The sequence below is a fragment of the Botrytis deweyae genome (assembly GCF_014898535.1).
Source record: "Botrytis deweyae strain B1 chromosome Unknown BDEW_006, whole genome shotgun sequence".
Classification (NCBI taxonomy): Eukaryota; Fungi; Ascomycota; class Leotiomycetes; order Helotiales; family Sclerotiniaceae; genus Botrytis; species Botrytis deweyae.
Genome location: NW_024066213.1, coordinates 984,921 through 1,011,773, shown reverse-complemented (window position 1 = coordinate 1,011,773; position 26,853 = coordinate 984,921). Strand labels below are relative to the sequence as shown.

Below are 26,853 nucleotides of genomic sequence, written 5' to 3'. Positions count from 1 at the left end.
GCCTAATTACAAACTGACATCCCAGTCTAGTGTCAATCGCTTCATCATTTCCAATAGACCGAACCTACTCGCTTCTATCTACCTCATGTTCTAATTGTCAAAGCTGTGTCGGGAACGCACAGCATCAAAAATAGTTTCGTCTGAATCCTAACCAAGCTTGGGACAGTAACACCCGGGTAGCTCTGAACAACATTTCTTTAGTTTTGGACTCGGCGTTTGATACTCTTTGTAGCATCATGAAAGAGGGGTTCCTATTCAATTTTCTGCCCGCACTGCCCGCATGGCTTATCCAAGCTTGCAATCGTACGGTAAATTGATCCAATCAAGTATGGCAGTAGCAAGCTGAATGTATGATCTTGTTTGTTACTCGCTCAGGCCTGTTCGAGCTACAGATTTTGGCAATTTGCAGTTGCTGAAGCTCCAGATTTGGTAACTTGGTTAGGACTTTTCTCAGCTCCTCTTTGTTCCGAACCAATGGAGGTGCCATGAATGGATGTCATTTGTCCAGTGCCTATCTATTGTTAGCTTCACTAGTGAAGTTTTCGCAGTGCTCAGTGACGCTAATGAATATAGCTTTTTCTTCACAGCATCTCCTTAGTACATATTGCCCTTCACCCCGATCGTCAGTAATACTTTCATCTTGAACTTTTGTTATTCACCTACAATAAAGCTATCTTTCTTTTGGCTGACTGTTCCAATCTTTCTTAATTCCAACACTCGTTGCACATATTCTTCAACTTTATTAATTATTAACTTATTATTAATCCTAAATCATACTTACATCATTCTCACATTCGACTGAATTTTACTCTTTATCGTCCAAGATGAACGCCCTCAAGGGGTATCTCGCCCCTGGGAAGAAGGCCGAGCAAGATGCGAAGAAAGCAAAGAAGACTGGAACATCCGCACCAATGCAGTTGGAAATGCATACAACCCCTCCTCTAGGTTCACCAATGGCAGGATCATTTGCCGATCGTTCGAGGCCATCCTCTCTTTATCCGGAAGGTGATTTCAGGAATGGCCCTAGGGAGAGTGTTTTGACTGTCAGATCTGATGTAGTTGTCAGCTGGTTACATCAACAACAAATGGAAAAACTATGGGCCGTTGGTGCTCCGGGAGAGGGTGTTATCTTGAAGAAGGCAAAGGGTGATTTCACATGCTGTCCGCCCTCTTTAAGGTCGGAACCATCAGGTATCTTTGACTACATTGTAGCCATGAATGTTAGAGTAAGTGAACGGTGTTTCTTTTCTTCAACAGCATTTGCTAACTCGATATTTAGGCTGCCATGACTGTCAATACTCGCGTGATCAAAATCTTCCTCGCCCGTCAACATGCTGATTATGTCCCTCTTTCGGATGGTCTCCGTCTTCAAGTTCTTCCTACTGTCGAGTATTTACCTCGATGCCAAAAGCATCACTTCGGTGCTTTTATCCAAGACCAACAAATTCTCATTGTCTGGGATGATGACCCAAAACACTTATTGCAGAGAGCAGAGTACATTGAAAGATCTTTGCTGGAGATGATCTGGGCCGATGATGACGAAGAAACTGACGAGAAGAAGGGTGGAGCAAATGTTTCCACCGCTGAGTTGGGAAGCGGATCTGATGTCGAAGATGGTTATGGAGCGCAAGAAAAAAGACCAACACTACTACTCAATCCTCTCATGGTCGGTGCGACTTTGTGTCTCCTAGTCACCGCTCTCGGTCTCGGTTGGAGAAAGCTTGGTCTTGAAGTCGCTGTTGATGGAAGTTACACTCGATTGGCTTTACTCGCCGTCGTTCCTTGTCAAATTTTCGTTTCCCTTTTCTTCATGCAAGTGATTATCGTCAATCTGACCCAGTGTTTTGGACCAATCAACAACTTGAACAGTAACTCGAAATTCTACTCCGGCAAAGCTCCTCGACGTCTCAACCGAAATAATCGAGAGCTTCCTCACGTCACTATTCAAATGCCTGTCTACAAGGAAGGTCTCGTTGGTGTTATTCAACCTACGATCATCTCTCTCAAGGCTGCTATCTCTACCTATGAACTTCAAGGTGGCACTGCCAATATCTTCATCAATGATGATGGTATGCAATTGCTTCCCGAAGACGAAGCTCAAGCTCGTCGTGACTTTTATGATGAACATACTATTGGATGGGTCGCGCGTCCTGGCCACAAGCCCAACCCTGAAAATGGAGAAAAGGCTTTCCTTCGTCGTGGTAAATTCAAGAAGGCTTCCAACATGAACTACGCTCTTATGGTTTCCAACAAGGTTGAAGAGAGACTTCTCACCATTGCGCGTCATGAGGGTTGGTCTCAGGCTGAGGAATACGTTGCTTATGATCAATGCTTGGCTCGTGTTCTAGAAGAGGAGGAAGGTCGTGCGTGGGCTGGTGGTAATATTCGTGTGGGTGATTATATCTTGCTCATTGATTCCGATACTCGTGTTCCCGCCGATTGTCTCTTGGATGCGGCGAGTGAGATGGAACAATCTCCTGAAGTCGGTATCTTGCAATTCAACTCTGGTGTTATGCAAGTCACTGATAGTTTCTTCGAAAATGGGTATGTCATCGTTGTCTCTATCTTACTCACTCAAAAAAAACTAATAATCTTCAACTAGTATTACCTTCTTCACCAACCTCGTTTACACCGCTATTCGTTTTGCCGTCGCCATGGGTGACGTATCTCCCTTCGTCGGCCACAACGCCATGCTCAGATGGTCCGCCGTTCAACAAGTCTCCTACCACGACGAAGACGGCTACGAGAAATTCTGGTCCGAATCTCACGTCTCAGAAGATTTCGACATGTCGCTCCGTCTCCAAGTTAACGAATACATTATCCGCTATGCCGCCTATACCGGCGATGGCTTCAAAGAAGGTGTCTCCCTCACCGTGTACGACGAGCTTGCCCGTTGGGAAAAATACGCTTATGGATGCAATGAACTTCTCTTCAATCCTCTCCGCTTCTGGATCACGCGTGGTCCGTTCACGAAATTGTTCAGAGAATTTTTGAGATCCAATATGAGATTTACATCGAAGATTACGATGATGGCTTACATTGGTACCTACTACGCTATTGGCGCCTCGTGGATCCTGACCCTCGCAAATTATTTCATCATGGGTTGGTATGTGGGCATGTACGATAAATACTATCTCGATTCCTTCCAGGTGTACTTCTCGCTCATCATTGTCTTTTCCCTCTTGGGTAATGTTTCGCTGGCCGTTCTCCGATACCGATTGAACGAACGAGGATTCTTCTCTTCTTGTAAGTTTTCTCCCTCTCCCCTCCTTGCTCCCCCCTCAAACAACCCACTAACCTCCCCTCCCACCATAGTCTTCGAAAACCTCAAATGGCTCCTCCTCATGACCGTCTTCCTCGGCGGCCTCTCCATGCACGTCTCCCAATCCCTGCTCTGCCATTTCTTCGAAATCGACATGACCTGGGGCGCCACGGCCAAAGAAGTCGAAAACGTCACCTTCTTTGAAGAAATCCCGCGTCTGCTCAAGCGCTTCAAATACACCTTCCTCTTCTGCATTCTCATGTCCGCCGGCATGATTGTGTGCGCGCTCGTCGTGCCCTGGAATTGGCGAATCGATACGTTTGTCGCCATTTTCCCCCTTTGCACAGTGGTCGTGAGTCATTTTCTGATGCCCATTGCGTTGAATCCCGCGTTGATGATGTTTACGTGGTGAGTGGGGGATGGGAATGGGTGTTGGGGAAATGGATGGTCTGATTAATGTGGGGGTGGCGAGAGGAATGTATTTAGAGAGGAGGAAATATCTGGTTGGATGGATCATCGGTATATATATATGTCTAGGTTAATATGGGAATGGCGTTGCTTTATACTTTGAAGCTTTTATATACGGGAATAGTGGAACGAGGTGTTTGGATTAATATAGAATATTATCACTGCTAGATGGAGATATAGGAAGGTGGATTTAGATAGGCTACCTAGGAAAAGATGTTTAACTTTACATTCTTTAATCAATTTCATTACTTATATAATTTATATGTTTCTTTGTAATTTGTCCCGTGTGGTAAATTCGCAAGTGTCGAAATTTTAATATACCATTCTACACAATATCACTATCTACTTCTACATCTACATCTCAATGTCAATCTACATACATCTAATTCCCACCTACCTACTCTCTTCTCAATAAAGGTTCCCTCTCCCCTCCCTCCTCACTCCCCTTCCCCTTCCCCTTCTCAACCCCCGGCATTCTCCTAAACTTCCCTCCATCCACCTTCCCCACAACCCAACTCTCGTCCCTCTCCGCACACTCAAAAAACTCCATATTCTCCTCGAAACTCCTCCCTCCACTCTCCAACGAATACCTCCACGTCCACCACCCGGCAAACATATTCGTTCCGGCAAACACTAGAAACAGCCAATATTTCAAATTATTAAATCCAATCGGCGTCAACAATGTTACCGCAAAATTCGCCAGTCCCCAGACAATAACCGAGATGGCGGATCCCTGGGCACGAGCTGAGGAAGGATAGATTTCGGTCGGGATCAACCAGACGGTTGCGAGCCAGCCGATTCCGAAGATGGCTGTTGCGGCGAAGAGAGTTCCGGAGCCGAGGATTTCGGGCACGAGGAAGGGGATACTTGGGAAGGTGGCGAGAGCTCCGAAGAGAGTTAGTAGGAGGAAAGAGAGGGAGAGGCCGATGCTGCCGTAAATCATGAGAGTGCGACGACCATAGACGTCGATGGAGAGCCAGGCAAGTGTCATCATGAGGAAATAGAATATGTAGTTCCCGAGGGTGAGATATTCGGATTTGCGGGTGGTAAAACCGAGGAGAGCAAAGATTTGAGGGCCGTAGACTAGAGTTTGAGTTAATAGGTGCGTAATGAGGAGGAATTTGAGCTTTGTGACAGAATTGGGTATGGAGAATGCTTACCGGACACGGCGCCGTAGCCAGTGAGAGCTTGATTTATTTGACCCATTATCGTTATCATGGTTGGATGAAACTGGGCATGTCCTGGAGTAAACATATCTTTATATTGTACTTTCGAACCATCCTCTTGAGCAGTAGATTCTTTGAGAGTTTCGAATTTCGACTTGGCTGCTTCTTTGCCGTAAACTTTCTCAAGAGCTTTCTTAGCATCATCTTCTCGGTTTACACTCATGAACCACTATAAACAATTAGCATTTTCTGTGAGATGTTTAGAGTTCAAGAGATTCTCAACATACCCTTGGAGTTTCCGGGAGTTGAGAAATGAACGACATCAACAGAATTGGGAAAATCTGCATAACAATAATCGGAGTTCTCCAAGCCCATTGACTATCTTTCCCCAAACCGATAGTAACTCCCAAGTTGATCGAATACGCCATCAACAAACCAAAGATATTCATCTGGAATTCTTGAGCTAATGCTCTACCTCTCGCTCCATCCGATGAAAGTTCACTACTATAAACCGGAATTGTCGAATCTATCCCTCCGACCCCTAATCCCATAATAACTCTCCCAGCGATCATACATCCCAATGATGCACCTTTCCAAGGTGAAGATCCATGCAATGAAAAGCCGGAAATAAACATGAGTAAGTTCCCAAACGATGTTGTTGCCAAACAAGCAAATATAGATGGTTTTCTTCCTTCTTTATCGGCGAGCCAGGAGGCGAGAACAGCTCCAATTGCACATCCTAGGTAATAAACTGAGACGATTATACCTACTACAGGAGATTCTTCGCCAATTTGCATGGTTTTTAGATAGCTGCTGTTGGTGTTTATCAGGGACATCATTCCTGATTTGTGTTAGATATGATGGCGAGAGGGGCCTAAGTTGCACTTCAGGAGGAATGATACATACCTTGATCATAACCATAGAGAGCAATTGCTGTACTAGAAAACATGACGATCTCATGTTTCTTGCTTAGGAGGGGAAAGATGGAAGAACTACCTCCTAGTTTTGAAGGAGGATTCGGCATTTTGAAGATTGTGAGTGAGATGAGGTAGACGGCAATGTATAGATAATTGAGATCTCAAGACTGAGAGAAGATAGACAGCGCAAGAAGCACTTTGAATCTAGCTTCTTGAAACGAGAAGATTGAATGAGAGATTGAGAGATTGAGAGAATGGAGATAGTAATTCTACCTCTCCATGAAGAAAGAAAACGAAAACGAAAAGACAAAAAAACAGAGGGAAAAGATTTCCTTAAGCTTCAATTCAATAGCTACCTACCTCTCTGGGCTAGAATCACGGGTTGCAATGATGTATGTATGATGACATCAATATTTTGCGGCGGGAAATGTTCCGCATTTGTATCGTATACTACCTAGGTAGGTAGGTTAAGTAGGTTATCGATCGTGAGAACAATTTATTTATTTTATAATCAAACACTTCCATCTTCAAAATGATGAGTGTGTACGAAGTATACGATTGGAAGTAGTATGGGATTCATCAATCGACATATGGATGGTTGTTGAAATGGGAGAAGATATCAAATGATTGACACACATCATCCATGGGGAATTCATCAATCCCATTCGAACAATAAGTTGATCTCCAGCTTGATGCAGATACATTCTGCCTTGTCAACGTCACATCTCCACCGCCTTTGAAGCCAGCCACGAAGAAGGATACATAGGTACAATGTATGCATGAAGAAGAAGAAAGATGCCTCCCCCAGTTGTATGTTCGATTAATATATCCTCATACTTGGACACATAACCCTAACATACTGAGCAGACACCATCCCCCCATCGATTTGTGATCAAAAGACAATCCGGCCCTTCAGCTCCCCATCCACCTCCACGATCGCAACTCGCACAAGAATCAACTCCCCGCCCATCAAACACGCAACAATTCAATACCACTCCTCGTTTTACATTTTCCTCCACTCCAAAACCCAATGCTACGCAAAATACAAAAATACCATCATCCACACCCGCGGGACGATACTTAACCCCCGCTCGACAAAGTACAAAAGCAAAAGAGAATATCGATGACCCTTCAGATGATTACCCCGCGCATCTTTCTCTTCACGATTCTATAGATACAAACGATGATTTTGATACCAATATTGGGTACTCTACCGAAGACGAAGATGCAGACGAAAACGAAGACACAAAAGACTATGAAATAAACCCCCGATCATCCAAACGGCGACGAATTTCTGTTTCCCCAGATATCACCCTGGAAGAAAATGAAGATTTATTATCTTCTTCTCTACCTGTAATTTCTTCGCCGATTTCTCATCGACCTACTCAATTCTCATCCACAGGCGGCAAACCTAAGTTTCTTCTCTCAACTCCTGTACCATCTACACCTCAATGCATTGCCCCGACAACTTTTCTCAAACCGCCTCGGTTTCGTCCGCCTGATCCTGCGGAGTCGCAGGGAAGTGGAGATCCTTTGCCTGAACAGTTTTCTCCGCATCGAAAAGGGAGACAATATTTAGCTGGGGGGTTGGCGGCGGAAGTAAGGGATTGGTTGATTAATATTGATTCTGGGATTGGCAGTGTACAGAAAGGGAAAGAGAGAAATGGAGAATGGGTGACGAGGATAAAGATTGAAGAGGTAAGGAGGGATGGAAGGGGAATGTGTTTAGTAAGAGGTAGACAGGTGCGAGATGTGGATGGAGAGGAGGTTGTGTATAGTTTGGGGGAAGTTAGGGTTATGTTGGCTGGTGAGGGAACGGGGATGGGTTTGCAGAGGGGAATGGATGTGGATGTTGGGAGGATAGTGGGTATTAAGAGCCCGGTTTGGGAGATTGTGGTCGATGGGGTCAAATGGGGTGTTGGGGTGGAGTGGAAGGTGTTTGGATGATGAGGTGATACGATATGAGATGACATGACATGATTTCCTGGCCGAAGAAAGTGTATAATCAAACATAAATGTCATTGTATTAATTATTCGCCTACTATTTGGAGACGTCTCGCCTAGCTATCCAAATAGTCGCATATAAAATAGCAGAAATCTAGCAACAAAACAAAAGAACCCAAACCCCAAATCTATTAAATCTACGATCAAAAAGCCCCCGACCCCCATTCCCCTCAATTCTCTATTTCTCGCCTCTCGGTGGCCGTCTCATAATAACATGTCTCGTGCTTCCCATTCCCTTACCCCCTTCATACCTATCCAACTGGATATCCATACAATGCACATCCACAAACCCATATTTGCGATAGAGACCAATGCCCCAGGGACTAGCACCCAGTACTACTTGGAGGGATTTCTCATCCGCGAGTTTGAGTCCTTGTTCGAGGAGGAGCGTACCGATTCCACGGCGTTGGTGAGAGGGGTGGACGACGAGGATGTTGAGTTCTAGGGGAGAGTTTAGTAGATTTTAGGGGTGAGGGTTGAAGGAGAAGGAAAAGGGGGGAAAGGGAGGAAAGAGAAGTTGAGGGTTTAGTGAGCTAAGGAGATGATGAGAAAGTAGAAATGAAATAAGAGGATATAAACGAAGAAAGAAAAGATCAAAACATACTCAACCACTTTTCTCCCCCACAAGCCCTTAACATATACTCATCTCCCCTCACAAAAACATCCTCACACAATTGAACATTACTCCCCTTCCCCCAGATCTCCTCCAGCTCCTCTTTCGTCTTGATCCTCATCTTCTCCTCCTCTTCCAATCCATTCGAGGAATCCACATCACCCTTCTTCTCTCCATTCCCCCCTTCCTTCCCTTTCCCCATCTCCTCCCCACCCCCCAAACTCCACCCCGCAATCCCCACAATCTCCTCCATCCCCGCACTCTCCCGTCCCAAAACAGCCTTACAATACCATCCCCCCTCTTCCTCTCCCCCTCTCTCCGCTCTATCGAGAAACTTCTCAAATTGTCTCTCGCGCATCTTCAGGGCTTCGGAACTTCCCCTCTCTCTCCCAAATGCCAAGTCGCTGAATTCATCTTCTTCGAAGGCGAGATGTTCGAGGAGGGCGATGCGCGGGAGATCGGCTTTCGTGACGGGGAGAAGCGTGATTTGGTTGTTGGTCTTATCATTGTGGTTGGGTTTTGAAGAAGGGAGTGAGTGAGAATTTGCTATATTTGTAGGATGAGGGTGTGTGATGGCCATTGTATATTAGGTAGGTGATTGTAAAATGCGTTGGGAGGATGTTGGGGATAGAGTATGTATGAAAAGAAGTGCGAAGTGTGATAATCGATCAATAACCAGATAGGTAGTAGATGAAGATATAACACATATAACATTTACCACTCCGTACTAGCACTGTACGAATAAAGCAGATAGAGTAGGAGCAAAGCAAGGCAAAGTAGAGCAAAGTAAAAACAAATATATCCAAAACAAGCAAACAGAAGAGCAGGAATAAGAATATATAAAACCAGTCCCATCCAATCTGTCTATCGGTCTGTCTATCAAAACCACAACCCCATCCCATCCCATCTCACCCCATCCCCAAAACAAACATCTACCTACCTACCTATCCCATCTACGTACCTCCTCCGCACCTAACCGAACCTTCCAAGTTCCTTTCCATCCATCCATCCATCCATCCGTCTATCTGGAAATACGATAACCCACCACAGCATTCTGCATTATATGCATGATCTCATACCCATCCACACCCACCACACCACACACGCACCCTATCCACTCACCGGGGTCCCACGCCGTCCCACGCACTCACATGCAGGAACACCCGATGCAATCCAAAAATATCCAGCCCCATGTATCCTAGCATTCATATGCGTATCCGTGTGTGCACATCCCCAACTATCGGTGAAGCATTCATTCATTCATCCATTCATTCATTCACCACTCCCCTTCACCATATACAGTATATCACTCATGATCATCTGCCTAGTCCCGCTTCTCATCAAGCCCATCAAAGTTAAACTCTGTTTCATTGATATACTAGGTTTGATTCATGCAGGTGGACATCTATCTGCACACTGTTTGCAATCATGTAATCTTATATTGCAACGGCTCGGGAGGCGGGTTCGGCTTCCGGAGTTGTGTGTACTTCGTACATGTTTACTTACATGTTATGTTTACTTGCTCACACATTTACATACATACATACATATCTACCCAATACCTGTAGCTAACCGAACGAACTGTGCGATGGTCTATCTATCTGTCGGTCTGAGAGTCTTACCGTTGAGTCAGTCACCGAGTACCTACATCGTACATCGTACGAATATTACACACCATACGAATATTACACACCATACATTTCATTATCCCGACTCCTAATTCCTAATTCCTAATTTCCAATTCTCACATCTATTCCCTCAATACTCAAAACTCAAAACTCAATACTCATCCCCCTCCCCAACCCCATCTAACAACACAAAATACAAGCTCCAAGTCTCCAACAACACCTCAATAAACTTCCATTTACATATTCCATAACCTTCCTTACCATTCTACCTAAATATCATTCATTCATTCATTATCCCAACCACCAAGCCCCCCAAAATTCTCAAGCTTCGAAACCTTCTCGCCGGGACGGATTAGGAAGGTATGTATATGTAATGTTCATTTGCACACAACACGACACCACACTCGACATGGTGCAATACAACACACTTGACATGACATGAGACCAGTGAACCTCAACTCCCGGTGAACTTTTATCTTGTTCCTTTGTAATCATGATTTTTGGTTGGTCAGAAAGCGAGGTAAGGAGGAGGAGGGAAGGAGGAGCGAGATCCGGAATTCTAAGTAAGCATAGAACTTTCGAAGTTCTAAACATTTTAACTCTTATTTCTTGTTTCATTCCAGATACAGGAGTAGTATATTTGTTAACATGTAAACCCGCCGAAACGTGTTTATTGTCATGCACATCAATTGATAATTCTCACATCTACATCTACATGTTTACTTGAGTTCAGAAAAGCATTTATCATTTCATTACCCCTTGAATTCATCTACTCGCTACGTCTACTCGCTAGGCCTACGCGTTATGCTGATCAGATCTAGAAGCACTAGTCTGTTGTATATCTCCGGTTGTTTTCTAATTTTCGTCCCCTTCATCATTCTTAGTCTAATCGTCGCTATTCCCGACGAGCGGAATGCCCCTTCATTCACTTTCGCTACCAATTCCCATCAATCCGTGCATTTCTCCACCCGCTGTACCTCTTCTACTTCAAGTTCTTCTCCCCGCCTCCAACCGACATTCATTCATCATCAACTGCATCCCGTTAAAATCGAAAATAACCAATCGAGGAGGCAGCCCACGCTTGCTGTTGAAGAAAATCCCACAGATAATAACCCTCAAGCTTTTAATCTCTGCATATCCCTTCCGTAGTAACCCGCCTGCACCCATTCATACCATAACATATTTCCCTTTCGAGATCCTGATCTTTCCCCAATATGTAAATACAATTATATTCCTACTAGCAGCAACTCTTTGATGAAGAGTGCCTGTGCATGGCTCATCACCTCCCACCCTGCTCCATCCCATTTACTGAACAACGATTCCCCTACAACTCCAAATCATCACTAATCCCAATATCAATACTAGCAATAATATCATCATCCATAAGGGGTCTCCTGAACCCTGGAACTCCTCCCTTCGAAGTCGTTTGCAGCCTACTAAAATTTGGTACCGGTAATGCATCCTTCTTAGCCGCCAATTTGGGAGTATTGTTGGTCGAAGTTCCACTGACTGGAGTAGCTGTCGCACTGTCTTTTCCACCAGTATGATCATGTTTAAAAGTAGCTCTAGTCTTGACACGACGTGAGTGATCTTCATCGACAATTTCTCCACGAGCAATTGCTGCTTCAGCTAGTCGAGCTGCACGACGTTCGTTAATTTGTGCTTGGCGTACTTCTTCAATATTCTTACGACGGTTGGTTCGGTTGAGTTCGGCAAGTCGATCTTGTTGGGAGTGAACGGTCTTCTTCTTTGGCGTGGGCTTAAGTGTAGTGCCATAAGCTAATTTGGCACTTTCAAGTGCCTCAAGTTCTGAGCGATATTTTTCTTCAAGTTCTGTATTTCCAAGGCTCTTCTGCTCCTTGATAGCGTTGTTAAGACGCGCACGTTCTGCTGTGTTCCATTTTTCGGTCAAAACACTCGACTTCTTTAACTTTGTTTGCAACTCCTCTTCAGTCCAAGGTCGGTTAACGAGAGCATTGATTTCTGCACACTTTTGCATCAACTTTGGCTTTGTTGGAACAGGTATGCCATCTGCGATACAATTTTGCTTATATCTTTGCCATTCTGCCTCTGTAAATCGAGAATCTGAACAAGCAATGAATGGCCATGATCTTTCAGATTTGCCGTGTGCAGCGATGACATATTGTGTTGTTGAGAATTGCTTCCCATTAGCAGACATCATAGCATATGGTCTATCTTCTTTGAAGCCTAAAATCAAGTTAGCTTGGGTTAATCCAAGAATAATTCCAATGCATTAACCTTTGACGAGACCCATGCGGTAAAGATTCTGATTTGTCTCCTTATCAACACCAATATTCACCCGAACAAAGCACCCAGTGATAGCATCATCGAAGCCAGGATAGAAGCAGACCATGGCAAATCTACTTCTACCAACTCGAACTCGTTCAAGATCGTATAAAACTGCCGGCTCTGCATCACGGTAATCTGGAGATGCAGATCTCTTCTTCGATTTTGATACTGTCCACTCAACCTCACTATCTTCATCAGATCCATCGTCTGAATAATCATCGCGATTATCTCTGCGACTATCACCTCCACGGCGCTCCTTGTCTTCTTCACGACGACGTTGGCGATCATTCTTCTCGGCTCTTGCGCGCTTCAGACTGTCGATTCCAGTACTAGCTTCTCCAACTTTTCCACCACCCAGTTTAGTACGTTGGCGAGATGTCTTGCGCTGATTGTCGTCCAAATCTGCAGTACCCGCCTTGCGCTTTTTCTCTGCCTTCTTGTCCGCGGCATCACGACCATTCAAAAGTTGACGAAGTACTCTGTTTTGTCGATCCCTCTCAATTTCTTGTGCACGATCAGCCAAGACCTGTTCACGTTCGATTTCAGGCATAGACATGATAGTTGCTTTATCAGAAGCGTTCATGAATCGACCTTCGAGAGGATAACGATCAGCATCATCGCGGAAACCTGGGCCATCAGAATCGGAATCAGATTCATCCATTGGGGCTGATCGTTCTGAGCGAACGGATTCGTCACCAGAAGAACTGTAGTCAATCATATTAGTATGATATCCATAATGGCTGTATATGACTGCTGTAAGAACATCTCGCGATATCAATTTTTGCGAATTTGCGACAGGATGGAATATAATATCATCAGATAGAAAGCCACGGTAAAAGAACACTTACGCTTCACCTTCTTCTTCAGAATCATCATTTCGTCTACCTCCCTTCTTTCCTCCCTTCTTTGCTGAACTCTTTATATTTCCATTGCGATCGGGTGATGAAGAACTATGCCTTCCGTCATTTGAAGCGACCTGCTCATCTCCCGAAGAATCATCTCCAGCGAGAGCGAGAAGTTCATCATCAATATCCGCCATTGTGAAATCTCAAATATAGCAAGTTTCGGTATATGTCGAGATTGCGATTGTAGATCAAAGACCCAGAGATAGTATGTCGTAGGAGTAAAAGGGTGGTTGTAATGAGCTACGACCGAAAGTGCGTAATTTATAGTTTATCCAAATGTCGTGAAGTAAAAGGTTATTAGTTGTTGAATTTTAAGTAGTAGATGTATGCGAGAGACTGATAGAAAGAGAAAATCTATAGTTTCTTCCGAAATATGTTTGAATAACTGAAGCGTATGTTTGAAATAGAGTGAATTGATGAAGTTATATCTTTTGAGAACTTGAGAACATGAGAACATTACAGTAGAACAATTCAGCCGGCTCTCCTTGGTAGGACATTAGCGTGTGTCTAGCGCGAATTGTTTAGTCATCATTACGATAACGTGATGATAAGGCATATCATCGCACTAGTGAATCACCGAAGCTCCGGCGTTCTAGGCGTCATGGAAATGAGGGATGGAAATATTTCTGAGGTCATTTTATATATTTTATCATTTCCATTACTGTATTAGACTGATAGACGACTTATACAAATCCCAACCACCAAAATGAATACTTATAGACTTTCCAATCGTTCTGCTCGATTACTTTTCGCAACTCAATCACCTCTCTACGATTTCCTAGCACCAAGTTTCATCAATTTCCCCAGATCATCCCGCAGTATTCGCAAGCTCTCCACAACCCCTCCGTCCTCCTCTTCAACCGCTTCTGCCAGCATCTCCTCACCCAATGCTCAAAATGCGCATGAACACCACACTACGAACCCATCTCACCCCGCTCCTCGATCCGGCGCAGAGGCCCTTCTCGATGCCTCCCCCTCAAATAAGCCCTTGACCCAATCCCAAAAAGAATTCCTCACCAGCGCCCTACGCGTCAACCAAGCCGGCGAGCTCGCCGCAACCCTGATCTACACCGCGCAAACCCCTCCAATCACAAATGCACACCCTCATCTGCGTCCCCTCATGGCGCACATGTATGATCAAGAAGCTGGACACTTTGCCACCTTCAATCATCTACTCGCTAAACATCGCATACGTCCAACCGCATTAACACCCGTCTGGTCACTAGCTGCATCAGCTTTAGGATGGGGAACCGGACTTATGGGACGAGAAGCAGCGATGGCATGTACAGAGGCTGTGGAGACAGAGATTGGGACGCATTATAATGAGCAAGTGCAGGTTTTATTGGAGATGAAGGCACAGATGGAGGCGAAAGGTGAGGAATTGGGAGAGGAATTGACGGAATTGTTGGAGACTATTAGGAGGATTCGAGATGAGGAATTAGAACATTTAGACCATGCCGTTGAACATGATGCGAAGAAAGCTGTGCCTCACGAACTGTTGACTGGCGTTATCAGAGCGGGGTGTAGAGGGGCAATTTGGGTTAGCGAGAGGGTATGATGCGATGTTCAATAAATGTACAACTATTGGGTACACACTGTTATACAGAGTGACAGGGTTTATATTTGATAGAGAGATTTATTTATACGATTAATCTAAGTGTAGTACCATACAAACTTTTTCGACAAGATAGACCACTGAAATAAAATGAACTCCAATCTCCATTGCTTTCTTCCTATGCTAGAAATCTGTATGGAAACGCCGTCCCATGAGAATGCTCCTCTTTGTTATATTATAAGCTGTACACAAATGAAATGAAATATACAAGGCGCTATCTAGCGTTGCCATTAAATACTAGTTACTATTTCACGGGTTAGCGAATGCCGACTGTAATCCAAGAAGATATATCAACTTACTAAATTTGTAGAGGAGCAACTTGGTCGACTTGGTAAAGCCAGTTAGAGTTAAGTTCTTCCTTGATAAGCCAATCGTAAGGAAATACGACAAGATGGCCTTGAATCATCGCCAATAGATCCTCAACATCCTCACTAGAAAGTAGGTCATCGCTTCCTGAGAATCCCTTACGGCTACCTCTCGTAGTACCACGACGTCTCTTCCTAACTGATCCAGTTTGATTCATAGAACTGCTATTCTCTCTTCTATCACCATTGGGTGTTGGTGTCGTAGAGAAGGTAGTCTTGCGGGTACTAGCTTGAGAAGTTGTCCCATTATTAGGAGGCACACCCAGAGCAGTAGCGTCGAGAGCAGGGAATGCTTCGTTGCCAGTTGGTCCAATAGGAGATACTACTTCATTACGAGCAGCAATTTTCTCATCAGCACCGTCATATTGACCCAAACGACTCTCATCAGATGTATTAATGGCTGCTCGAGCATCACGTTCTGCATTAGCGGTGGCAACCCATTCAGATACTGTTCCAAGAGGATGAGTACCGCCTTGACTATTCGGTTTTAGCTTTTCAGAAAGAGGATTTCCGACTGAGCTTGAACCTGGAGGTCCATGTCGACTGGTCGCATCTTGTCCCTCTCGCTCATTAGTCTTTCCACCTCCTTGTGCTTGTACAAATCTTTCTGCATAAGCAACGAATTCTCTATACTCATGCCAATTCGTCACTTCACTATCTGGATTACACCTGAAGACTCTGCGATAAATCTTAGTATTGTTTTCGGCGATTTGTTGCCAAATTTCTTCCGCGAAAGCATAGTTCAATGGATCACGCATACAGTCCTTGTGTACTTGCGCCATCTTGATGTCAGCCGTCAAGGGATTGAAAGGTTTGGGTACGGTATTTCCGGAGGCATCTATGGTTATAGGTGGGCCACCAATATCGGTATCATCCATAACTGGCAATGCCGGTAATTGAGAAAGTTGCGAAAGACCAAGCTGCTCTGTTGTTCTCCTTACCAATTGAGGAGGAGGCGGCAATCCATTGTAGCCTTCTCCACTATCCGAGCTGTTCTTTCTTGGAGGTGGCACAGATCGCGCATGAGGTCTCTTAGGTTGATTCAAAGTACCCTTGCCTTCTGGGGCTACATCAGTGACTAGCACTTCGCGACCGCCTTCTACTAGAACAGAATCTCTACCCCTCGTTTGTCCTATTTGTGATAGAGATTTCAATTTATCCGTTCCATCACCGTCCACATCTGCGGCATGAGCCGCGTTATTTGTAACTCTTTTATCCGTGGTCAATGGCTTGAACTTTTCGGGTTGTATGTTGGGATTGCCTTCTTGTTCCCAATCAACATCGTGATTGAAGCTGCGTATATTCTCATTCAAAGCAACACGAGTAGAGAATTCATTAGAAACCCCCTTGGCCGGCGATGGGCTACCGTCACTACCTTCCTCTTCCTCGTCGTCATATATTCCATCCATCTGTGCTTTGAATTCTTCTTCTTCGCGGTCTAATTCATGAGTCTTTTCATCTTCCATAATCTCATCCACATCTAATCCCAAATGTTCTCGCATAAGACGCATGCGTAATTCATGAGCAAATTTTCCAACAAGATATGGTTTACCGTCCATTGTCGACCATATCATATCAGTATCTCGAACAACGGCTGCAGTTTCCGAGTCTCTATTTCCCAACATAGATCTCTCATTGATATTAGCAGAACCAATCAAGGCAATTCTATCATCCACAATGATGACCTTGGCATGAATGTACAATTGCTCTGTAACGACCATCTTCTTTGGACCGATTCGACCCCATGTTCTCAGACTATAGAATTGTACAAATTCCTCGGGATCAATACCCTGACTCTTTAACCGTCCGAATATAGACCCGTCTCCACGACAAATACTTCGGAATTGACATTGCATGATCAAGCGCACACTTGTTCCTTCGGGTTCATCCACCGTATTCTGGAATCCAGGCATAAGTGGTATGAGAATCATACATTTCCAACTCTCATTGTTTCGATAAGCGCGTATAGCACGCTCTACAATTGCATCACCGATCTTGTTGACAATCTTTACATTCATCGTCTCACAACTTGTGATAAAGAATTGATTCTCCATGTAGACGAAATGATCCGATTCTTCAATCATCTTGCAATAAGCAGTCATAATACTATGCTCGGTATCCGTAAGACCTAGGGACCAATCACAGGCTGAACGTAAGATCTGAACTTCACAAGTTCCAGTGAGACCAAGATCTTCCAATTCGGCCTGGTTGTAATCAGGAGGCGGAAGAAGGAAGGGTGTTGGTCTTGTAGGTGTACGGCCTCTAAGTACGTAGTTCCATCTTTGCACAAAGTGTCTGGTCAAATCTCTAGCAGGTTGACCGGCGACTTGCATAGCAACATCGTGCCAAGGCATCCGAGGAGTCTTAGAACGATCATACATTTCTGCATAAGGTTCATTGAGTTTGTAGAAATCTTGAACACGTGGATTGGAATAATCTTTTCCCGGCCAGAGCTGGCAGTGATCAGCATCTTTAGGCGAATCGGAATGCTCAAAACCGGTAGGTTTATCATCCACCACAGTATGCTGAGGAGTATCCCAACGACCAAAACAAAGATCGATACCTCCAACAAAGGCAACTATGTGATCGACAATACAAATTTTTTCGTGATGCGCAAAGAAGAATTGATTCTTCTTGAACTGATTGGGCGATCGTTGTACAAAAATATTTGGGTGCAAATCCAACATAGAGAACTTTGTGAATTCAGAATCAATAGGAATAGCAGCCTCGACGTTTCTGTAAACAATGATGAAAACCTTAACTCCCTCCCTAGCTTTCCTTTGTAGCAAACGATCAAGTCTCCATTTCTGACTGATGGCAGCAGGTCTTCGCATGTAAAGTTGAGGACTGAGCCACCAATCGTGAATATAAATCACATCCTTTGCTTCATTGATTGCTCGAGAAACATTCCACATGTAGTCACGACCATCTACAAGCCATTGCGCAGTAACTCCAGTTCTCACTGGAGCGAAACTACCGAATCTATGTTCCTTCGCCCATGGTGTGTTAGCGGCCATGAAATTTAACGACTCCTCGAATTGTCTGAGTTGACGTTCATTCTTGGCCAGTAACTTGATCTTGCGCTCGGAATTCTGAAGTTTGAGAGTGTGATGTTGAGGGTGCTTAGCAGATCTACCCGCTTGTGAAACTTCCTCTTTCACTTTCGCTTTTCCTTTGCCCATTTCAGATATCTTCCTCCTCTTCTTCTGTATTTCAAACTTTCCATCCACCAAATACACATCATAGATGTGCATGTTTTCTGGCGACTCAACACACACAAGATAACTGTGTCTAACCAAAAACCACTTTGGAGAATGACGGTCGAAAAAGTTATTAGGCGTAAGTATTCTCCTGACATCTAGCCCTTTTGCGGACTGAATAGCAAGATAACCTTCCTTCCCATGATAACTACCTTCAGCAGCCAAACGTACTCCCATCGAAGATAATTCCAGAAATCTGCACAAGCGATTACTATCCGCTCTGAAGATGAGCCATCGAATCATTTCTTGAAGATATTGTTCCAATCTTCTTCGCTGACGCTCATTGAATATCCTCTTCTGCTTTTCAGCACTGACTGCATTGCCGCTAGCATCCAAGATGGCACGAGTACTTTTTCGTGCAGCACTCATGGATGGACGCCTCTTGATCTTACGTTTTGGTTCTGCCTCGCTTTGCGTGGCCTCGCCGTGGGTTATATCGCCATGAGTCGCCTCGCCGGCTGTTTCCTCCGCACGAACATTATCGGCCTCATCTTCATCACTCTCTCCTAGCCCTCGAACGCCTCTGAAGTATGGAAATGCGGATTTTGGAAATCTTGGTTGTTTTGGTCGCGCGTGAGCTTCGTTCCCCAGGTACTTATCACTATTTCCTTGAAGCTTATATCGTAAATGTAGATTAGCGAAGTCCTTGAGGGAACGATTAATTATCCACTTCATTCGATTTGGACCACTTCCGTATTCAAGCTCGATTCGGAAAACTAGATGCCTCTCCGAATCATCTGCGTCCTCGTCGGTGGGTTTGCTGTCCGTGATCTCAATTTTCAGTTGCTCAAGAAGGACTGGGATTCTCTTATTTCCATGCTCATCGCGTTGCATCATACTAGCAAACATAAGTACTGCAGGGGCGCCAGCCCGTAATTCCGCCATGAGTTCAGTAGATTTAAGATAGTCAACCTTGTCTTCCTTCTTGGCCTTGCCAGCAAAGAATTTCATGCTATGCTTTATCATCCGCCATTTCTGAGTGCCAAAAGTACTAGCTCTTTCTGCGCCAAAATACCCCGGTCTTCTAGGTGTTTGCGCTTCACCCTCGCTTTGTCCCCCAAGTCCTGTCACTCTTCTGAATTGACTTGGTCTCTTTGATCTTGCACCATCAACATTTGCAAAATCCTGGGCTTGTGGCGAAGTATCAGGAATTGAACCTCGACCTGGCATCCATGAACTTCCTCGTCGCCATGCACTTTTCCCGTTGAAACGATCACGCCCTTCGCCTTCAGACAGATGGCCCCTTTGTTCCAAAGACCCATCGGTTGCCCGCCTACCCAAGAAAAATGACCGACTTCCACCTGGGGAATCCGATGGTCCAGCACGAAACCTGGGTGTATTGGGCGCACTGTCTTCTTCCTGTGGTCTTCTCGTTCGGCGTTTCTTTCTTATGCGCGCTGGCTGATTGGATGTACCCTCATCTGCAGTTTCTTCCGCATCTGCATCACTACTTTCCTCGTGTAATGTTTGTGGGATATTCGTAGCAATGGGTGTGGTTCCAAGTCCTTCATCAAAATAATTCGTAGGTGTGCTTTGACTTCTGCCATGCCCTTGCATCCCACTTGGGGTAGCTAACGCCTTCAATTTCGACATTATAGATGCACCCCTCCTATCCTTCGCAGGCGTGTCATTGTCTTCTACACCCCATGAATCTTGTCGTGCGGAATTTGGAGGTTCAACAGTCGTCATATCTCTAGCGAATGATACGCTACGTCTGCCGGGTGGAGTTGATATACCATTGGTTGCGGAATGGCTCTCATGAGGGAATGAGGATGGGGGAGGTACTGGGGAAAAGCTGGCGCCCGCATTATTGGCAGATGTTCCAGGAGAGATAGCATCTGACGTAGAAGCTATGGGAGTATGATGTGGAACGCCAAAATTCATGTAATCGACTGCCTCTTCCGAGATATTGCTTGCTGCATTTGAGGTCGGTGTAGGTATAGCCAGATTGAGTGAATTTCCAGGCTTCTCAGAACTCACAGTCCGTAGACCCGATGGTCGTACAGTTGGAGCTCCATTTCCATGAGTATTTATAGGCGATTGTGAGCGTGGAGTTCGTGTCGATGGTGAAATTGAGCCAGTTGTACTTTGTGCCATTGTAAACTCTAGGTTCTGGTGGTAGGGGGATTCTTTCTGGAAGTAATCTCGATTTCCTACAAGCTGAGGTCCGGTGAGGACAGTATCGTGCTATTAGATGTATATCGCAAAGTTCATTGTGAGCAATTATGTTGTAAGTAGTAGAGTTTCTTCGAATCGAATTCCCTGAAGACAATGTTGAAAGTTCCAAGGGTGTTCGAGTTTGGTTGATTTTGAGGGGGAACCAAGGTATGGGTCTGTTGATCGTTTCCAGTTTCCAATTGATTGAATTGTTCGAAAGCTCAATTAGCAACCTAGATACTCGAGTAGATAGGTAGGTAATGAACAGAGTAATAGGGAGCTATATCGAGTGAGAGAGTGAGCAAGAGATTTGACAATTGAAAATGTTTCTCATGAACCTACTCGAGTACGAAGTGTGTATCTCGTGTATCTTACCAAAGGTAGGTAGGTAGGTAGGTAGGTAGATACTCGAAGAATAATTAAAGGTCGATCAGGGATTTTGTATTATTAGAATTTCATTCCAGGGTGGTATTTCACAGAAAATAGGGAGCCAATCTCCCAGGGATTACTGTTAGATACATAGGAAATGACGTTTGACTAGGGGTCACCGTACACCGTAGATCCCCTTTAAATCGTTTTACCATTTGCCATTTGCCATTTGCCATTTGACATTTGCCGCGCCTTCTTCGTCTTCTAGAAAAAGATACACCTGGGATTGGTATTGGGTGATAGCACATAGTATATATACACAGGTAATAGATATATGTATATATATGTATACATGTATGTATTTCTCTACAAAATCTCCTCATTTAATCATCATTCCCATCCTCAACTACCTACCTACCTACCTAATAGAAACATATCTGGGGAAGACACAGGGAGACGAAGGAAACATCTATACACCACTTATTACATTGACTAATCCAACCAGATAGACCCCTTCCCTTGCCATGAGTAAGTGGAGTGAAGATCTGAAAGATTAAAAAGATCTTGCATTGCATTCACAAACCCCACTCTTTCTTTTATCCTACCTACACACCTTATTAACCTTGACAATCTTCTCATCCGAGCGTAATGTAATACATAAGGTTAGCTTTGTTCAAACGAGTGTTCGCTTCCCCATCTAGCTTTCAATACATACCTACCTACACCTACCTAGTCCTCGAGTATACATCAGGATTCGCTTCAAACATCATGGCTACCCCTAACCCCCTTGAAAATGCTCCTCCAGCTATATCCATATCGGAAAAAACCTTTCACATCGCTGGCATCCTAACAACCATTTATGGGCTCGAGGAAATATCCCCATCATGTACATCCATATCCTGTCTCTGGCTTCTCCACCCACGACTCCAAACCAAGAAAATCATGGAAAATGTAGCTTCGACTTGTATCCAGGAGTGGAATCAACAATCAGGTTCCAATCGAACGGTTGGTTTGATCGCGGCTGCGTTTGATCAAAGAAATCACGGGAGCAGAGAAGTCAATGCTTTAGCAAATGAATCGTGGAGAGACGGTAACGAGACTCATGCTCAAGACATGTTCAGGTTCGACACCTTGTAGTATTCGTGGATGGATTGAAAATGGCTCATGCAGCGTAGTATATTTCATGGAACGGCAATGGATACAAGTCTCCTGATAGATCATCTACCTTCCTACATCTTCAACACCAGAGATTCCCCTTCCATCGACCAACATCTGGTCTTGGGTATCTCTCTCGGAGGTCATTCAGCATGGCAAGTTTTGTTTGCTGATCCAAGAGTCACGGCTGGTGTTGTGATTATTGGATGCCCTGATTACCTGCGTAAGTCTGCTTTCATAAATATTAGAACCCAAATGACTTATGACATGTCGCATGAACATGTGCGTCTTCACGCTACACTTTATCATAGACTTGATTTACCAGAGTATCTGAAGATAAGCTGTTTCCATTTTTGGTACGAAAAAGAGGAGATCCTCAAGTGAGCTATGCATTTGGGAAGAAATTTTTCCAAACTCATCCAAAAAGATCAAGAATTATCCTCCCAACGTCAATGCATGGTTGAAATCTCAAGATCAATGTGGGAATAGTTACCCAATAAACCCACAATATCACCAAACCCCCCTCAGCAAGCAGTAAACACTATCGATAATGGAGTCAAGCGAAGAAGGAAAAAGCAGATTCGCTTCTACATAAGACAATCCTCTACACATACTTTTCACACAACAAACAAACCAACCTGCCACTCAACCCCTACTAACACCCACCTCAGGAATAATGACCGACCGAGCGCGTCTCTCCAAACGCCCCACCTACACATCCACCTCTCCCCCCGGCATCTCCTTCCAGGGAAGCAAAGACTTCCCCCCGGCTCTGATACGCAGTCTCCAAAAATGGGACCCCGCATCCATCCTCTTCGGAAGCACGCCCATCCCCTCCAGCTCCCCTTCAGCCCCATCCCTCTACACACCCACGCTCACGCAAAAACTCAGCCACAAACGCATCCTGGTCTGCTCGGGCGCCGACGACAAATTAGTCCCCTATCACTGTTCCGCCCCCTTTCTCCACTTTCTCAAGAAGGCCTCCGATCCGCACACAGGGTGGTGGAAAGAGGGAGATTTGTTCCTGGATGATAGAGTCTATCCGGGGGTCGGTCATGCGTTTAGTACGGAGATGCTGGGTGATACGGTGAAATTTGTGAATGAGACGCTGGCTGCGAAGATGCGAGAGGCTACGGGTAGTCAGGCGAAGATTTAAGTTTTGTGGATGGGTAGGAACAAGGGGGAGTAGCGAGGAGAGTGAACGAGGGGGATTGTTAGGTGATACCGTGGGATTTGACAGATAGAGATACCTCCTAGGTAGATTGACTCTTTTAACTATCCGTCTATCTTTTTCGTTGAAATTTAAACCAGTTGTACTAGCACCTCTCTCTTTGTCAAGTTTTGTACCACTTCGTTTCGCACATCGCTATATACTAGGTAGTGAAGTCACATTTGCTTTCCCCAACATTCAAGAGAATGGTTGTACAAGTATAAGTGATTAATTATCAATCATTTTTAGCCTGTGTAGACACAATCTAAATTCAACCCCTGCCATTCAATATTCTTATCAAAGAAGATGCTCCTCCCATATCTACTCAGAAACGGGCAGAAGTAGTATGTTCGTCATAAACCTCAAAGCCTAAGTCTACACTTCTTCCATTTCTCCAATCATAAAATGGCATGGCATATACCTGAGATTATCCTCAAACCAGCTTGCGAAATTATTGTACGAAGCATACCTAACTTTTCTAGACCCCACTCCAGAGGAAGTTTCCTCATGTGTCTTTCTAAAACTTCTTCTCGCTCCCTTCAAATTTCCTCGCAACAAACTTTTTATACCTCACCCCCTACTTCATCGGTACTGGAACATAAGGATACTGCACCCAAATCCTCACATCACTCTCCACCCACTCATCCGGAATCCCTCTCATACACCCCTCTATAATTCCCCTATTAACCCCCTCATTATATCCCTCGCCCAATCCCATGCCCCCAGGTGTTCCCGTAAAAATCACCACATCCTTCTCCACCCCTACCTCCTTCAATCCCCTCTTCAATCCCCACCCCATCCCAAACGCGCGTCCGAAACTTTCGCATTCCAATTTAACAACATCCACTCGCGCCATTCCAAATTGAGGTTCGCATCCCTTCTTATTCATCTCAAGAAGTGTATAAAGTGTACTTTCATGAATTTCCCATATCAATCCATAGACGACTTTATCAACAGTATTATACTCTGCTTCTTCTTCCTCATTCATCAAGTCCGAATCCGGTACGATATTTCGATAACAGCATACTCCCTCAACCTTCTCATCAACACAAAACATCCATCCATCCAATCTTCCTATTCCAATTAATTTCACATCCGGACATATGCTTTCCATAAATTCCTCGCACATATCTGTTCCGATGGCTAAAATTCGAATGGTGGGACTGGGATCAGGAGCAGGTCTATTATTGGCAGCAGCCATATCTTGACGGATTTTCTCCTCCTGAACAGATTTATATATTTGCTTTTGAAGTTCCTCTTCAACGGTAGCCGCAATTTCTTCTTTGGTAGGAAGAGTGAGAGTAGCAATTTCATCTTCTTGGGTAAAGTTCATGTTGCGCCAATCTTCAGATGCGGTAGAGTTTCTGTCGGATTCGAGTTCGTGTTCTGAACCTTCCATGTCTGAAAGTAGGATTTGTTGGGTATGGGGAACGTTCATTTGCATGTCGTCAATCTCGATTGAGAGTTCGAGTTCTGGTTCTGATGAATCCTCGTTTTTAATTTCTTGGTCGGAATCTTCGTTCTCGTTTTCGTCCTCCTCGTTGTCATCTCTCTCCTCGTCATCATCTTCTCCATCATCCTCTCTTCCACCATACCCATCCCCATATCCATTCAGACCTTCGTCATCCTCATCCTCGCCTTCATTCTCATTCTCATCATCATCTCCACCCGGTCGTTCAACCCGACTATGGCCAGAAGAACCTCTATATCCACGTCCATCTCGATACGAAGAACGAGTATATCCACTCATAAACTCGCGCTCATCATGACTACTTCCATCATCTCGTGGCGGAGAAAGTGAAACCGATTCGGGTTCCGAGTCAGATATGTATGGTGGAATGGAATTTGAACGAGAAGGAGATGCGCTTTCGTTTTTAACAGCGGACATTTCTGTAGATTTGATATAATGTGATGAGATGTATGTGGTGCTGATTGGTTCTTTCTCAGGGGATAAAGTATAAAAGGTTTTTGGTGCGGATTTCGTATTGAGGATGGTTGTGCAGTTGATGGGTTAAGAATTTTATAACACGAGGTAGAAGGTTGAGATTTAAATACCTAGAGCGGTTTAAATATTGGCCGGTACAGTTACAGATTCCGAAATTGAGCTTTTTCTAATCTAAAGTGAAAAGGTGAAAGTGAATTCTCGATGGTAGTTGGTTGTGGTTATATGGATCATGCCTTGATATCTAAGATGATCAGCTGACACTTAGACTGAACAAGATGAGGTTATAGATAAAGAGAGGATAAATATTCAATAGGAAAGTATGAAGTAAAAAGTATCATACTCACACAGAGCAACAATCACATGCTAGGTACTATCGTCTGATTTAGCCAAGAGAGCTCCCGTACATATCTCAGAAGGATTAAGAGAATGCTTAAGGAGTTCGATTTACCTAAGTGAAGAACATAGTTCGACTCCAAAGGCTGAAGGATCTCAAGTGAAGCGAGCTTGAATGGATGACGAGTGAGTTACTATTGGCTGGACGTTACTGCTGAGCATTTTCCAAGTGAGAGTGAGTGAGTAGGTGGGTGTGAGAGAGTAGACAAGCGCGAATTCAATGCCAAAGGCCAAAGTGTGAGAGAAGATGATGTAGAGTTGTATCACCTAACTAGAATTGAGAATTTTGGTACCGTATATACATATTGCCTATCAGTGAAATGAAAGGAAAAGAGAGGGGAGAAGTAGTCAAGGCTCTATATCTGCATCACCAAGTTTCGAGGTTCTATTCTTACATCATCTTCTTCGCACCGAAAAGTGCAAATAAGGAAAGAACGACTGTCAAACCCATTGAAGCTGCAAGTATACATTTTGCTATACTAGAAACTTCGATTTATTTTGGGAGATACTACTAGGTAGATGTATTATTCCTGTTTGAACAACCCTCCGAAATACAACCAGCTTCTCCACGCAAATTGAGTGCAAATTTTGAACAGAGAAAGACAAACTCCCTTTTGATACACATTTCTTTATATTCTTCCACGCAGAAGAGTTCCTGCAATAACAAGCCGAATGCATCTAGCGCTGACTCCAAGCTCAAATTTTCTCGCTCTCCTTTCTAGATACTAGATAATCTTTACAACACCAGTGAAAGAGATTACCTAGCCAACTACCTAGTGATATCTCAACGAGACTCTTCTAGAATACCAATTCATCCAGATCAATAAACTCAAGATAAAGATAAATATGAAATGAAATAAACTGAAGTAAACTCTCCATTTCAATTCCCAGCCATCGCTCAAAACTCAAGAAATCCTCAAGATCTGTTATATATATCTCTATTTTCTCCCACTCTCTTCTCTTTTCTTCTCTTCCCCTACGAATCAAAAGAAAACAACATAAACAAGCACCCCATATCCCATATCCCAAACCAAAGAGCCACACAACCATACAACCAATAACCCATCATCCTACTCCCACCTATAATAACCAAACCAGATCCTCAAGGCTC

General features: G+C 44.3%; 9 protein-coding genes across 9 annotated transcripts; 4 read left to right on the top strand and 5 right to left on the bottom strand.

Annotated features, from left to right (window-relative positions):
* Positions 1-824: 824 nt before the first annotated feature.
* On the top strand, positions 825-3,674 carry EAE98_003513 (uncharacterized protein; the record flags this gene model as incomplete). Its single annotated transcript, XM_038951133.1, has 4 exons — positions 825-1,226; positions 1,280-2,544; positions 2,603-3,246; positions 3,316-3,674. 4 exons carry the CDS (start codon positions 825-827, stop codon positions 3,672-3,674), a joined length of 2,670 nt encoding a protein of 889 aa, XP_038812597.1.
* A 453-nt stretch (positions 3,675-4,127) lies between these two features.
* Positions 4,128-5,920, bottom strand: EAE98_003512 (uncharacterized protein; the record flags this gene model as incomplete). The annotated part of the gene is made up of 4 exons (XM_038951132.1): positions 4,128-4,813; positions 4,891-5,125; positions 5,184-5,737; positions 5,803-5,920. 4 exons carry the CDS (start codon positions 5,918-5,920, stop codon positions 4,128-4,130), a joined length of 1,593 nt encoding a protein of 530 aa, XP_038812596.1.
* A 412-nt stretch (positions 5,921-6,332) lies between these two features.
* Positions 6,333-7,932, top strand: EAE98_003511 (uncharacterized protein). Its single transcript, XM_038951131.1, has 2 exons — positions 6,333-6,623; positions 6,681-7,932. Exons 1-2 carry the CDS (start codon positions 6,609-6,611, stop codon positions 7,758-7,760), a joined length of 1,095 nt encoding a protein of 364 aa, XP_038812595.1. The 5' UTR covers positions 6,333-6,608; the 3' UTR covers positions 7,761-7,932.
* EAE98_003510 (uncharacterized protein) lies at positions 7,933-9,010 on the bottom strand (the record flags this gene model as incomplete). The annotated part of the gene is made up of 2 exons (XM_038951130.1): positions 7,933-8,258; positions 8,422-9,010. 2 exons carry the CDS (start codon positions 9,008-9,010, stop codon positions 7,996-7,998), a joined length of 852 nt encoding a protein of 283 aa, XP_038812594.1. The 3' UTR covers positions 7,933-7,995.
* Positions 9,011-10,781: 1,771 nt separating this feature from the next.
* On the bottom strand, positions 10,782-13,708 carry EAE98_003509 (uncharacterized protein). The gene is made up of 3 exons (XM_038951129.1): positions 13,217-13,708; positions 12,318-13,072; positions 10,782-12,266 (listed from the first exon to the last, which is right to left on the bottom strand). Exons 1-3 carry the CDS (start codon positions 13,405-13,407, stop codon positions 11,383-11,385), a joined length of 1,830 nt encoding a protein of 609 aa, XP_038812593.1. The 5' UTR covers positions 13,408-13,708; the 3' UTR covers positions 10,782-11,382.
* Positions 13,709-13,979: 271 nt separating this feature from the next.
* EAE98_003508 (uncharacterized protein) lies at positions 13,980-14,831 on the top strand (the record flags this gene model as incomplete). The annotated part of the gene is made up of 1 exon (XM_038951128.1): positions 13,980-14,831. One exon carries the CDS (start codon positions 13,980-13,982, stop codon positions 14,829-14,831), a length of 852 nt encoding a protein of 283 aa, XP_038812592.1.
* A 294-nt stretch (positions 14,832-15,125) lies between these two features.
* On the bottom strand, positions 15,126-20,610 carry EAE98_003507 (uncharacterized protein; the record flags this gene model as incomplete). The annotated part of the gene is made up of 2 exons (XM_038951127.1): positions 15,126-15,132; positions 15,188-20,610. 2 exons carry the CDS (start codon positions 20,608-20,610, stop codon positions 15,126-15,128), a joined length of 5,430 nt encoding a protein of 1,809 aa, XP_038812591.1.
* Positions 20,611-21,807: 1,197 nt separating this feature from the next.
* On the top strand, positions 21,808-23,550 carry EAE98_003506 (uncharacterized protein; the record flags this gene model as incomplete). Its single annotated transcript, XM_038951126.1, has 3 exons — positions 21,808-22,160; positions 22,215-22,417; positions 22,866-23,550. The coding sequence occupies 3 exons, from the start codon at positions 21,808-21,810 to the stop codon at positions 23,348-23,350; spliced, it is 1,041 nt and encodes a 346-aa protein (XP_038812590.1). The 3' UTR covers positions 23,351-23,550.
* A 431-nt stretch (positions 23,551-23,981) lies between these two features.
* EAE98_003505 (uncharacterized protein) lies at positions 23,982-25,292 on the bottom strand (the record flags this gene model as incomplete). The annotated part of the gene is made up of 1 exon (XM_038951125.1): positions 23,982-25,292. The coding sequence occupies one exon, from the start codon at positions 25,290-25,292 to the stop codon at positions 23,982-23,984; it is 1,311 nt and encodes a 436-aa protein (XP_038812589.1).
* Positions 25,293-26,853: the final 1,561 nt, after the last annotated feature.

Excerpts from the sequence above, each read along its gene's own strand:
- EAE98_003509 (XM_038951129.1), bottom strand. The coding sequence starts at position 13,407 with ATGGCGGATATTGATGATGAACTTCTCGCTCTCGCTGGAGATGATTCT. Across the intron at positions 13,073-13,216 it reads TCTGAAGAAGAAGGTGAAGC|TTCTTCTGGTGACGAATCCG; the intron begins GTAAGTGTTCTT and ends GATTGACTACAG. Across the intron at positions 12,267-12,317 it reads CCGCATGGGTCTCGTCAAAG|GCTTCAAAGAAGATAGACCA; the intron begins GTTAATGCATTG and ends ACTTGATTTTAG.